We start from the raw sequence: 12,273 nt of genomic DNA on the forward strand, positions 1-12,273 counted from the left end.
ACAGAGTATTTTAAAGCATTGAATCTTAATTTGTTATCCACTAGGTTAAAGACCAAAATCTCCATTAGAGAGAGAGAAGCTAAGTTGGAGGTGATGTCTTTTTTCTCCACACAGTCTAACGATATCTCTGAACTTCCTAACTAGTTTGAAGATCAAGACAATTAATTTTTTAACTATACCTGTAGTACTGGGCCATGGTGTTCAGAAGATATGCCTAGTGCATTTCCAGCCCATTTCCAGTTTGCCACCGGTCCATTCTGGTTGATCTGTATTACCAGGCTCCACTGGAGGAATGGATTAGTTGCCTTATGTATCTTTATCTTCAGGGAACCTGGAAATTGGCCTGGGATATAACCAGAGATCTGGGTAAATATTGACTCTGAACCATAACTTTTTGAGAGTTTTTTATTTGTACTTCTTTAAAGAGAAAAGTCTTTGTAAACACCTCTTTAGGCCCAATTTTTTTTTTTTTTTTTTTTTCCTAGTCATATATAGAAATTTGGCCCTGCTTTCTGCCTGTCAGGAAGTTAAATGATCTCACAGTACGTTGTCTTAACCTTTTTCAAAAATATCATCTTTGAATTCTGATTTTTCAAAATTTTCTTCTGTAAGAAGTTGTCTTTCTGTTGCCCTTCAAAAAGGGCAATCTGTTAAAGAAATCTCAGCTGATAAGAGAGTGGGAGAAGTCTTCAGACCTAGTAAAGATTTTTCATGTAACTCTATTTGCCTGCTTTGCAAAATACAAAGGGGCTGGTGAGCGGTTTTTTAACAGAAGCCGTTATTTTGTGAGAAGACTGTTCATCTTCATTCAGCCGCATTAAGCAAGATTCTCATACATAGCAACACCTTTTCTTGTTATAGTGTCTGTTACCATTCCACTTGTGTTTTCTCTTAGTTTTCCTTTTTTTTTTTTTGATTCCCATATTGTGTTTCAGCATTATAGAAAATCTGGAATTTGCATTTTTTGCTCTACAAAATTGTGTTCTAATAATATTGGCTTTCATTTAAAAATAAAAAAATGCAACATCTCCCAAACCCAAACAAAAACAAACAAACAAAAACCCTGGAGAGGAGACAAGATGTGAAGAGACCCTAAGAGCCATCTGCCAGCCTGTTGTAAAGGATTTCTGTGAGAGGAACGGCTGCAGACGCCAAGGGTAGTGAAGAAGGAGGGGGAGCAGTAATGCGGCTCCTGGCCAGAATTCCCCTGCAGCCCATGGTGCAGCCCATGGTGAGGCCGGCTGTGCCCCTGCAGCCCGGGGAGCCCACGGAGGAGCAGAGATCCCCCTGCAGCCTGGGGAGGCCACGGAGGGGCAGAGATCCCCCTGCAGCCCGGGGAGCCCACGGAGGAGCAGAGATCCCCCTGCAGCCCGGGGAGCCCACGGAGGAGCAGAGATCCCCCTGCAGCCCGGGGAGCCCACGGAGGAGCAGAGATCCCCCTGCAGCCCGGGGAGCCCACGGAGGAGCAGAGATCCCCCTGCAGCCCGGGGAGGACCCCACGCCGGGGCAGGTGGAGGCCTGAAGGAGGCTGTGGCCCGTGGAGGCCCTGCTGGGACAGCTGTTCTGGAGGGGCTGCACCCCGTGGAAGAGATGACCCACGCCGGAGCAGTTTCACGAGGGACTGTGGCCCGTGGGAGGGACCCCACGCTGGAGCAGGGGGGGAATGTGAGAAATTCTTCCCCTGACGATGAAGCAGCAGAGTGAAACAACGCGTGATGGACTGACCATAATCCCCATTCCCTCTCCCCGCTGTGCCTGGGAAAAGGGAGGGGTCGGGGGAGGTTCCCTGTCCCATCTTGTTCCCTGTCTCATTCTCCTGCTAGTTTTAGAAATAAATGAGTGTTTTTCCCCAAGTCGAGTCTGTTTTGCCCATGACGGTAACTTTAAGGATTCTCTCCCCATCCTTATCTCAAACCTCGAGCCGTTTTTCTTATATCATCCCTCCATGTTCTCTCAGAGGGTGGGGGGAGCGAGAGAGAGACTGTGCAGTCTGGTCCTGATTGGGGCTGAACTACGACACCCCCACCCCATGCACCCTAGCCCTTATGGCTGGAAAAAGTGGAGAACACAGACAGAATAGGTGTTAGCGGTCTGAGCTTATGAGACATCTGAACCCAGGCTTGTCAGAACAGTGAGCTGCCAGTCGGTGTGGTCTGGGCCGCATCGAACCTCTCATTATTTTTCCGAGGTACCGTGGAATGCCTGTTGTTTCGCTGCAGCAAGTTGCTTGACATCTGGCTGTTTGTTGAAATACACAGCAGGAGGTCAAGGGACAGACAAGGTGCTGAGGAACCAAAAATATAAATTGATGAATCAGGCTGTTTAAAAAGATAGCATTTAAAAATCAGAGTGGTAAGTCAAGAAATCTTCCTTTCCTGGTAGTTTCAGCGGGAATGTGCTCGGAGGCGGGTGGACAGGGAAGGAGGTTCTGTAGTAGGAAGTAGAGTGCAGGAATTTTAAGTCAGAAAGTGTTAGCATGAGTCATGTGTATGGACTTTGTACGACAAGTATAACAAAGAAGAAGTATAGCAAAGGGTATTTTAGAAGATAGAATAAGCTTAACTTTGCCATACAATTTTAAATATTTGCTGCATAATTTGGCCTCATTGAAACAAAATATATGACCTCTGTGGGGGGAAAAATTACTGTGCTATAAGTATGTAAGATTGTTTACACAGTTTTAAATATTTAAGAGGTTGTGATACAAATAATCATCTTAATTATTTGTCTTTCTCTGTGTACAGTGACCTTTTCTATTTTAAAACCAAAATTCACTTACAGTTGTGTTCAGACAGAAAAAAAAAAAGTTAAATTTCTTAATTTTGTCACTTTTGTCACTCCAGTTTCCTAAATAAGAATAAGATGATGTGGACAAGATGCCCTGTAGCATAAGAGACGCTTTTAGAAGAGTGGTGTGGCTGTTTCTAATGGCACTTTTCAGTCACTTGCTTCTCTACTGTTCTAAAACTGGGAGGAAAAAGTTGCCTTTGTCCATGTCGTTTAGCATTAAAAAGTTATTTCACTGGGTAAGTTTTACTAGAAACTCAAAAGTTTCTTCTGTGACAAACATTTTGGTAAGAATCTTCCTTATACTTAATGTAATAGCGTCTGTAGGGCTAAAACACTGTGTTTTCTGCTACGTAGCAGATTTATGGAATGTCAGTGTGAAATTATTTCTGCAACTATCTATTGTAACCAGTTGCTCATGAATGTAAAATAAAAGAAATACCATTAATTATTACAGAAAATTTCAAGACCTAGTTTATCTGAAGGAAAAACTGAAACACCAGCTTTTGAAAGGTAAATACAGTAATCAGCTGCATCTTGACATCAGGTACATAAAGTAACACGTGCTGCGTTATTTCTCAAGTAATTGGGAAAAAGTATTTGATAAGTATTTTCAAAATATGTATTTTCTATGATGGAAAACTTTGAATAGCAGTCAACTTAGTCAACAAGACATGTAGAATTTAGTTTCCAAGTACCAAAATACATTCTTAGTAATGCTTATACTGCTGATTAGTCAAGATTCATAAGATATTAAATAAATTATACAGATTGTTAAAAGAAGCAATTTTTTTTGTAATATTGCATATGAGTTAACAGTAATACTGGGGCAGTTAGGAAGGAAACTATTTTAAAATACAGTGTAAAAAGTTAATTCTTTGATATTCATTTAGGTTTTTAAAAACCTGTGTCATTTGTGGAAAGCATACTCAATCAAATTCTTAGCAGGGCAAATACGTGTAATTGTTGGGTAGCTAACAACCTCTACACGTAAAAAAAAAAAATCACAGTTTTGCCTTTTTTTTTTTATTATTTTTTTTTAATCAGTCTGGGGAAATAATTGAAATCTTACACATTTTTTTTGGCACCTATTGTGGGCAGACTTATACTTCATGTATTTCATCTAAATTATTACTCCACGTCCCACAGCCTGAAATGTCTTATTCTGGTTGATGATCTTTCACAATTGTTGGTATAAATTTAACCTTCAAAAGCTTAGTCAAAACTTAACTGTAGTTGTTTGTTATATATGCATTTATAGTGCCTTTAAAAAAAGAAAAGCAAATTGCTTTCAGAATCTCTCTAAGTTATTTTTCTTCTTTGAACAGGTTCTACTTTATATCTCTTTATTCTAGTCATATGCAGTGTGGGCCAAATATTTTGAAATTTTACTTTCACTTAAAATGCTTGCTTAGGAGTTAGGATGTAATGGTTCCGGTATTGGAAGCTAACTCTGTAAGCTACAGATTAGTAAACAGTCACTGTAATTCTAATTGAATATGATGTACTACTTTCTCCTATCCTGTGTTTAAGTAGATAAAAATAATTTTAATATATAAATCTGTTCTGTGTCTTATGTTAAAGCTTCATTTGGTACTGCTTTATGGGCTTTAAGACAGGCATCTGGAGCCTTGTAGCTCTAGCGCCAGAGATTCTCGGTCCCCAGAGGCTGTTCTCTGTTACTAAGCCGAGGTTGTGTTGGTATTAGCATGCAATTAGTGCTGCAGGAGCAGATGAAAGCAGTTACTGCTGCGAGTCTGGCATCTTCGCTGCACCGTGGTTCAGAGGTGCCATTTCAGACCAGACGTTGCGTTCCCTGGACAAAATGCCCGTGCTGTGCGCATACTCAGAGCTGTGAGGAACGTCCCGTGTCGGTCAGGGGGAGTTGGAGTGCTTGTGGGTTGGAGCTTTTCCTCAAGAAGTCTAGTTTGCATACCCCAGGGCTGCTCGGAAAACCAAACCAGTGTGTGGGAACAATCGAGGAATGTGCCTCAAAACCACAGTGTTTATTCACCCCAAGCTGTTAATGTAACAGGATTTGTTATCTGGAGATACTTTTCCGCAGACTGAAGGTGTGTTTGCACGTACTTTGCAACTACTCTGTATGCAGACGTGTGTGTCACTTGTTTATGGTTCTGTTCTGAAGTTGTATGATTTTTTTTCTTTCTTGCTGTAGAATTTTTCCTGGAATGATTTTTGGAATCTTAATAGTAAAAAGCAATATAAAATAATAAGGCTAAATAAAGTTAAGTGAATATGTATAGCAAAGAGCAACAAAAAAACCCCTGAGCTAGTAGTATTTTAAAACAAATATTCAGAGCCTAGCTTCCCTCAGCCTCGCTCAGTACCCAAATCTTACATTCTCTAAACACTGAGAAAAAGAAAACAAATCCCTTTAATTTCTAGGCTGCTGTAGCTTGGGGTGGGTGTATGTTTGCACCTGGTAGACTCTTCTCTTGGATTCAAAATTACGTCTCACGCTACTCCCTTGAAGTAGTCTTACTCCAAAACCCAATTTTATACAGACAGTATAAAATCGGTTGTTAGCCTAGCCCACGTTTGACAGCCTGGCCACGGTTTGTATCAGGCTTTAGAAAATGGCTTTGTTGTTTTCCTTAAACAAAAGTTAGCTTTTACATTCTAACTGTTCACTTCTATGTAATACAGTTAGTATCATGCTCACATTTTCCAGTCTTTTTGATGTCTGAATTTTTAGTTCTCTTACACTGATACTTCTTTTTATTGCAGGGTTTTGCTCATTCATCTGCAGTTCTGAATGAACTTACTGTTGTGCTTGGCTATCTAAAAGATCGCTGTTCTTTGTGGATAATTGGGTTTTTGATGGTGATTGTTGTGCAAAAACTTGTTCAATTTTATTTTTATTCTCTTTTATTGGTATAAATGACTCATGGGAAGGTATGCTGATAAGGGACAGCTTTTCTTCTGCATGAGAAATGAATATATATAGATTTTTCTTTTCTTCCTCCCCACTTTCTCTCCCTCCCTTCCTCTGTTCTGTGAAAAAATGAATGAGAATGAGAGGCTGGGTTTGGATGAAGCAAGGATTTTGGTTGCTAGAAGGTGAGGGAGGTTGTGATGGGTTCCTTTCATATATTAAGGATAGATTTGTCCTTCAAAGAGTTTCTGGGTGTCTTTGTTTCCAGAGTGGAAACACTGCTCAGTCTGTGCTAATGAGGCATTAGTCATCCCTTTAAACCAGTTTGGTTGGGGGTTTTTTTTGTGGTTTTTTTTTGTTTGTTTGTTTTTGTTTTTTGTTTTTGTTTTTTTGCATATCTATGTTCAAAACTTCCCACATAAAAGATAATACTGTGCTTGTTAACTCTGCAGCTACACCTCAAGCTCAAGCTGCTTGTTGAGAAGTGGTAGCTGAAGGCCATGTGTATACGTGGATATACTCTTTCATGAAGCGTTGCCTGGATTTTCATATGAAAACAATTCAAAATGTTTACTAGCATTTATATGGCTCTGCACAGCTGAAGCGTTTCTGTGGAATAGATGAGGTAATTAGGAGCAGTTATGGCAAGAGCAGTTATGTCAGACACAGCTGATAGTTGGTTCTGAGCGTTGGCTTTTGTGCTGGGACTTAGTCTTGAGTTTGCCCTCAAATACTACCCTTTTCCCCCTTTTTTCCTAGAAGTTCTCCTCTCTCTCAAACTTCTTGGATAGAAAATTTGTTTGTATATTCAAGAATGTCATTTACTAGTTTAGAGTGTCCGGTAAATGAAGAACGAAAACCCTTTGTCTGACACAAGTAGCAAATACAGGTTGTAATTTGTTGGAGAGGTTGGCCTATCTCTTGAGCTAATTCCTTATTATGAATGACAAATTGGTGTAACAAGATGATAAGATTCTTATGACCACCTCTGTGCCCAGGAGGACTTCACCACTCAGGGACATCTCAGCGGTCTCCTATCCCTACTCAAAATATCCCCCTGACTTAAGTTTGAAGTAGGAAATGGAATATTCTTGGATTACTTTAAGTGAAAGTAAAACTTGAAAACAGCTTTCGGAATGTTTGTGGTATGCAGCATGTCTTCCAGAGTAACCAGTTTCTGTGGAACTCGGTATCATTTAGCAAACAGGTGAATGACTGAATTGTTTTAAATTCCTGGATCAGTAGAACAACATGTCTAGGCTTTCAGCTTGGAAATCCGTCATTAAAACATAGTAGCAGGAAGCTGGTTATTCCTTTTAAGAGTCTTGGAACTGCCCATTGCTTAGTTAATGTTAATTTTTGGCTAAAGCCACTTTTATTTCAAACCATTTGAAGAAATAAAGTACAAATGTATTTTGATTAATGAGCTATTTGGTGATGATATATCTTTCACGCCTTTTGTCTGCATGCCACTGTTCAGAGACCATTTTCAATTTTGATTTTAAATTTTAAAAGTTAATTTGGGAGACTTATTTGCTCCTAATTTAACTTCCTATATAGAATTTGTATCTGAAATCAGACCAACTGTTCTTCCATCTTCCCTCCCTGCTTTCTTTTGTCTGTCACCATCATCATTTTAGGTAATTTGAGCTACTTATCATTCTGAAAAATTTTGAATGGGTTAGAAATTATATTAAACCTTTACAAAATTTAGATCTTTACAGCAAAAATTAAGTTCTGTCATTGAAAAGATGGGAGAAGCTGGTGTTCCTATAAGAAATGAAGATGAATATTAGAAACGAGTATTTAGGATTTTGACTGTTGGAATATGAACGTAGGAGCAAACTGCATATAGCAGTATGACCAGACCATTTTGTATTTTTTTGTGGGTACAGACACCGTTTGATGTATACAGTTCAGTCGTTGTTTGGAGCACTCTGATTTCCCACCCCTCCTTCACTGGTCACCTTAAAGCACCGCGTGCCTGTGGCTTTATTGAAATAATATGATGTTTAAACAGTCAGTTTGTATACAGACTTCGTACACCTGTTTAGCTTTTATTATATAGTAAAAGTCTCATTGTTATTGCGGAATTCAGTACTGATCCATATTTCCTTTTTATAAACATACAGTGTTAGTCTGCAAAGTGACTGAAAATGCTACTTCACAGATGCACTTTTTCAGTGAATCCAAGTTTATAGTTGCTCAACTAGATTTTAGATGAAAGCTAACTTAGATTTCCAACAGTTAGCTTTTTTCCTTACTTCACTCTCATTAGCGTGGCAGAGGCAATTTGATGGTATGAAGGTATGAACTGGCTTCTTGGTTTTGCATATCATCAACAAAAATGTCCAAGTAGTTGTATCTGCATCTTGTGGGAAGAAGCTGTGCAGGTAGAGGAACTTAACACTGTATTTTGAAAAATTCCATGTGTCATGCAAAGGGGACGACTTAGCCTTCCTTTCTGGAGATGAAATGCAAGAACTAAAAGAGTGCCAATTGACTGCTAAATACAAAGCTGGGTTTGTAAATAGATAAGAAAAATGCAACTGTTAAACTCAGACCATCTTGATATGAGAATCTGTGAGAAATAGAAATAGAAATTTACAATACTGCTTTCTGGGTGTCACTTTTCAGAGTACAGCCATGTGTTGCTTTATTTCATTTGTTATAAAAATAACTTGTTTTGTTTTTTTCAGCAAACAAGAGCATGACTCTTCAGACGGAACAAAAGAATGCCATAGAAATGAAACTAAAAAAGTTATGTCGGTTGAAAAGAATGAAGAAAACTCGTCATTGTCAAATACAGAAGACATTCCTAGTTTGGAACTCCCTGACAACAGCTCAAAGAGTTCTTTGCGTGAGAAAGGAGCAGGTTGTGATTCAGATAATAACAAACAATTAGTAGATGAGAAACAAAAATGTATTCATGATGAAAGTGAGTTGAAAACTTGCCAAAGGTCAGATAATGTTGTCTTGAAGGAGCAGACTAAAGTACGTAGCTTGGATGAAACTACGCTTTCAGCAATGAGCGCAAGGGACTTAAAACTGACATTGGGTGAAGATGTTAGTTTTGAGCAGTTCTTGAGAAAAAGAGATGAACCTGAATCCGTTAGCTCAGACATTAGCGAACAAGGCAGTATTCACTTGGAGCCTTTGACTCCATCAGAGGTACTAGAGAATGAAGCTACTGAAATTCTTCAAAAAGGTAATGTTGCACCTTCAGCAAAGAAAGCTGGACAGCTCTCAGAACAAACAGACGAGACTTCTAAAGAAAGCAGTCCCAACAGAATGGAACCGACTGTTAACAAGACAGACGAAAATGAAGCAAGCTGAAATTACATTAAGTTTCTTGTTTGTTATAAACAATGGTAAGAACACCACAGACCGTTCCTGATGAGTGTGCTCATTGATGCTGATTATTAAAAATGAAAAGGTGGGGGGAGGGAGGAGAGAAAGAGACACTGAAGGGAAGTTTTGCATATGAAGATAGCATGTATGTGTATGCACCACCGAATTAGCTAAATTTACAAAAGACAGCACATTCAAATATATCTTCCTGTCTCCTGGATGTGATATATCTTATTAGACTGATATTTGAAAGGAGGAATAAATTCTAATTTTTATAATAAACCAGCCCGGGATAAGGTGATTTGTTTGAAAAAAAAAAATATTTTTTTAAATCCCTCAGTGTGAATATCATTAAACAGTGGGAATTGGTATGAATTCACTTCTGATGATGAAATGGAGCACACTTGTAGTGGTTATTGGTCTGCTGAAAATTTGGGTAAACATAACCCTTTGGACTTGGCATCACATTCCTGTCTGTAAAAGCATGTAAGCAGAATTATATGAATCTATGCACCTCTGTACAGGTGTAATCCTGCCAGGCTGTAAGCTTACCTTAATAAACTTTCAGTGAAAGTGGAATTATTACAATAAAAATATATATTTGTGGGGTTTTCAGTGTGCAGGCTGTGCAGAAATACCGAACATAATTGTATAAAGTAGAATATACTGCTGAAAGAAATGTAGCTGCTAGGCTTTTACTATTGTTTTAATTATTCTTAGCTGTAGGCCTGTAGGGATGGTCTGTAAGTCACACCAAAGTACGGCTTAATGTAAAAACTGTTTTAAGCAAAAGAGAGGAAAACCCCAAACTGGAAACTCCCACTGGCATGCGTTCTGCCGTTTTGCAGCTGCTACTGGCTAACTGTTACAAAAAGGACACAAGGGCATATAAAGTAGAATTGTACAGTTAACTTTCAGGACTTTTTGTAGTTTAAATTGTGTACAGAAAGATGGCTGCTAGTTTTGCTTTGGTTTTTTTTTTTTTGGTTCGGATTTTTTTTGTCGTCTAGTTAGCAGCTAGATCTAGGAATGCATACGATTAACGGTAGCTTGCTCTTATGACTTCATCGCTCTATCGGACACATTCAGAATGTGCTTTTGACTTACAGTTTTGTTTCTAATGAATGTTATATGTTTTGAACAGCTGTTAAAGCACTGCTGTAAATTATTACTTTTTGAGTAAATATTTGCAACAAAATTTTGTCTTTGTGCATAATTTTATGCTCAGCTTGAAACTTTGGGCATAGTCTTCCCATGTGGTGGTTTTTTTTTTTTTTTTGAAAGATTTAGTGACAGTTCCCCAAAACTATTTCATTTTAAAATTGTGAATTTGAGACGTACATGGGATTTTTTGGTTGGTTGGTGTGGTTTGGTTTTTTGAGGGCGTTTTTGACATTTGTTTTTTTGTCTGGGTTTTTGGTTTGGTTTTGTTTTGTTTTAGAATTAAATGAACAAGTGCCTATGCAGAAGCATATTTTTGTAGCTGTAGATGCGCTAACTTTTCCAGATCATAGAGAGATACTTTTCTGGGCCATCAGCATATAACCGAAGCCTGCTCTGCCCTCCTAGGTGAACTGGGCTCAGCTGCTAAAGGAGTCTAACCAGCAACAGTATTAAAATTTAGAGAGCATCCAGCTTACTGTTGGAGCCCCTAAATAAACCACATCCCTCTCAAAAATGGCTTCAAACTCTGAAGAGTTATATGACTTAAATTTTGAATTGCATCTTAATTTTCATCCGTGCAGGTTTAGATGCCTTTTAAAAAGAAAAGTGGCACAGTTCACAGTCACAGCTCTTCCAGATCTGCCACTTTAAGAACTTCAGATAACACACGGAAAAGCTGAGAGCGATAAGTTGCAGTATTCTTTTGTTCTTTGAAGATTTTTGGTATGATTAAACAGTCTGATGTTTCATGCACGTACACGAGGAAAATTAGAACATACAGCATCACAGTGAGGACAGTTCGAAGGACTGCATCAGCTATGGAACTGGTGTACCTTACTGAGGAGTTCCTGAATGCTGTACATTTAAACCCAGAGAAATCTCTCTAGTATTTTTAATTTGATTGATGATCTTTGATGCAAATGATATAATGCTCTGATATGTGGTGTTGGAAAATATTAAGTTCAACTAGAACTAGTTGTATGATACTTGCTTGTAAATTCCTCACATTTGTCTTTTATTATGCAATTAAATTTTTTAAACATTACCATTTTAATAATAAGGATTTTAGAAGAATTTGGATACATACTGTTCAGAAAAGTTGGAAAATAAAACTCAGATTGGAAATTCTGCATATTTGGCAGAAGTGTGTGTATATATTCTCAGATGCTTAATATGTAAAGCATTGTTTGTTTCAAATCACATAGAGAATGCTTATGCAAAAGGTGATGTTAGGAATAAAACACCCACATGTCTAGTAGCCCTTCCAAAGGAAGAGGGGAAGACCATCAGCTCTGAATAGGCAGGTAAGGTGTGTCGTGGAAACAGTGGCATGGTATTTTGTGATGGAGAAAAATTAAAATTCATTACAGTTTTTCCTGTATGAAGCAGTTCATTTGCTGACTAAACACAGTAAGAGACTGCGTCATTACAAAGATTATCATGTCGTTTGGGAGGTTTCCTAGAGATAAGTTAAAATGGTACTTTTGGCTGAAGTTGCTCCAGAGGATAAGTTACATTGAATGCATTTTGAGTTATTTGAATGTAACTGCATGTAACTCAATTTTTTGTTCTGTTTTTGAGTCATTTAAAAGTGGGTTTTTTCCATCCAGCTGACAGTAGTTCTTATTCTGTGCCATCTCTCTTTTTGTACTTAGGAAAATTTTACCTCAAGTTTGCATTGCCTTAGCAAAAACTAGTAACTTAGCTCTTGGTATCCATACTAGAATCACCATTTTCCCTCAGCTCAAGAGATTTACCATATTGGCTCGAATAATAATTTCAGATTGTTTACATAGTGTTTATTTTGCAGGAAATCACATGCTGTGTGTATGTTGCCTTCATTATTTGCATTTAATGGAAAACTTGTCATTATTAGATGATGGCCAGTAAGTGTTCAGTCACTTGGAGCTCCCACAAGTGCAGCCAATGTCCCTTGTGCAGTTTGGGAAGGAAACTTTGGCTTACCTGCGGTTCAGACTTTCTTTAACAGAATGGGTGAGTAAAGCCAGGGAAAAAAAAAATCAGATCAAATCACATACTGAGTTCTAAGTATTGAGTGATGCATTTTAAAACAA

At 38.3% G+C, this 12,273-nt stretch overlaps 1 protein-coding gene across 6 annotated transcripts in view; it reads left to right on the top strand.

Moving 5' to 3' along the window:
• ZNF280D (zinc finger protein 280D) overlaps positions 1-11,328 on the top strand; it is a 54,234-nt gene extending 42,906 nt beyond the window's left edge. For all 6 annotated transcript variants that reach the window (XM_086756899.1, XM_086756903.1, XM_086756904.1 and 3 more), the window contains one exon: positions 8,383-11,328. In XM_086756899.1, coding sequence (XP_086613025.1) covers positions 8,383-9,019 — 637 coding nt within the window. In that variant the 3' untranslated portion in view covers positions 9,020-11,328. The remainder of the gene's footprint in view (positions 1-8,382) is intronic.
• The last annotated feature ends 945 nt before the right edge of the window (positions 11,329-12,273 follow it).

The sequence above is a fragment of the Chlamydotis macqueenii genome, chromosome 12, assembly GCF_036417535.1.
Source record: "Chlamydotis macqueenii isolate bChlMac1 chromosome 12, bChlMac1.mat, whole genome shotgun sequence".
NCBI classification, from domain to species: Eukaryota; Metazoa; Chordata; class Aves; order Otidiformes; family Otididae; genus Chlamydotis; species Chlamydotis macqueenii.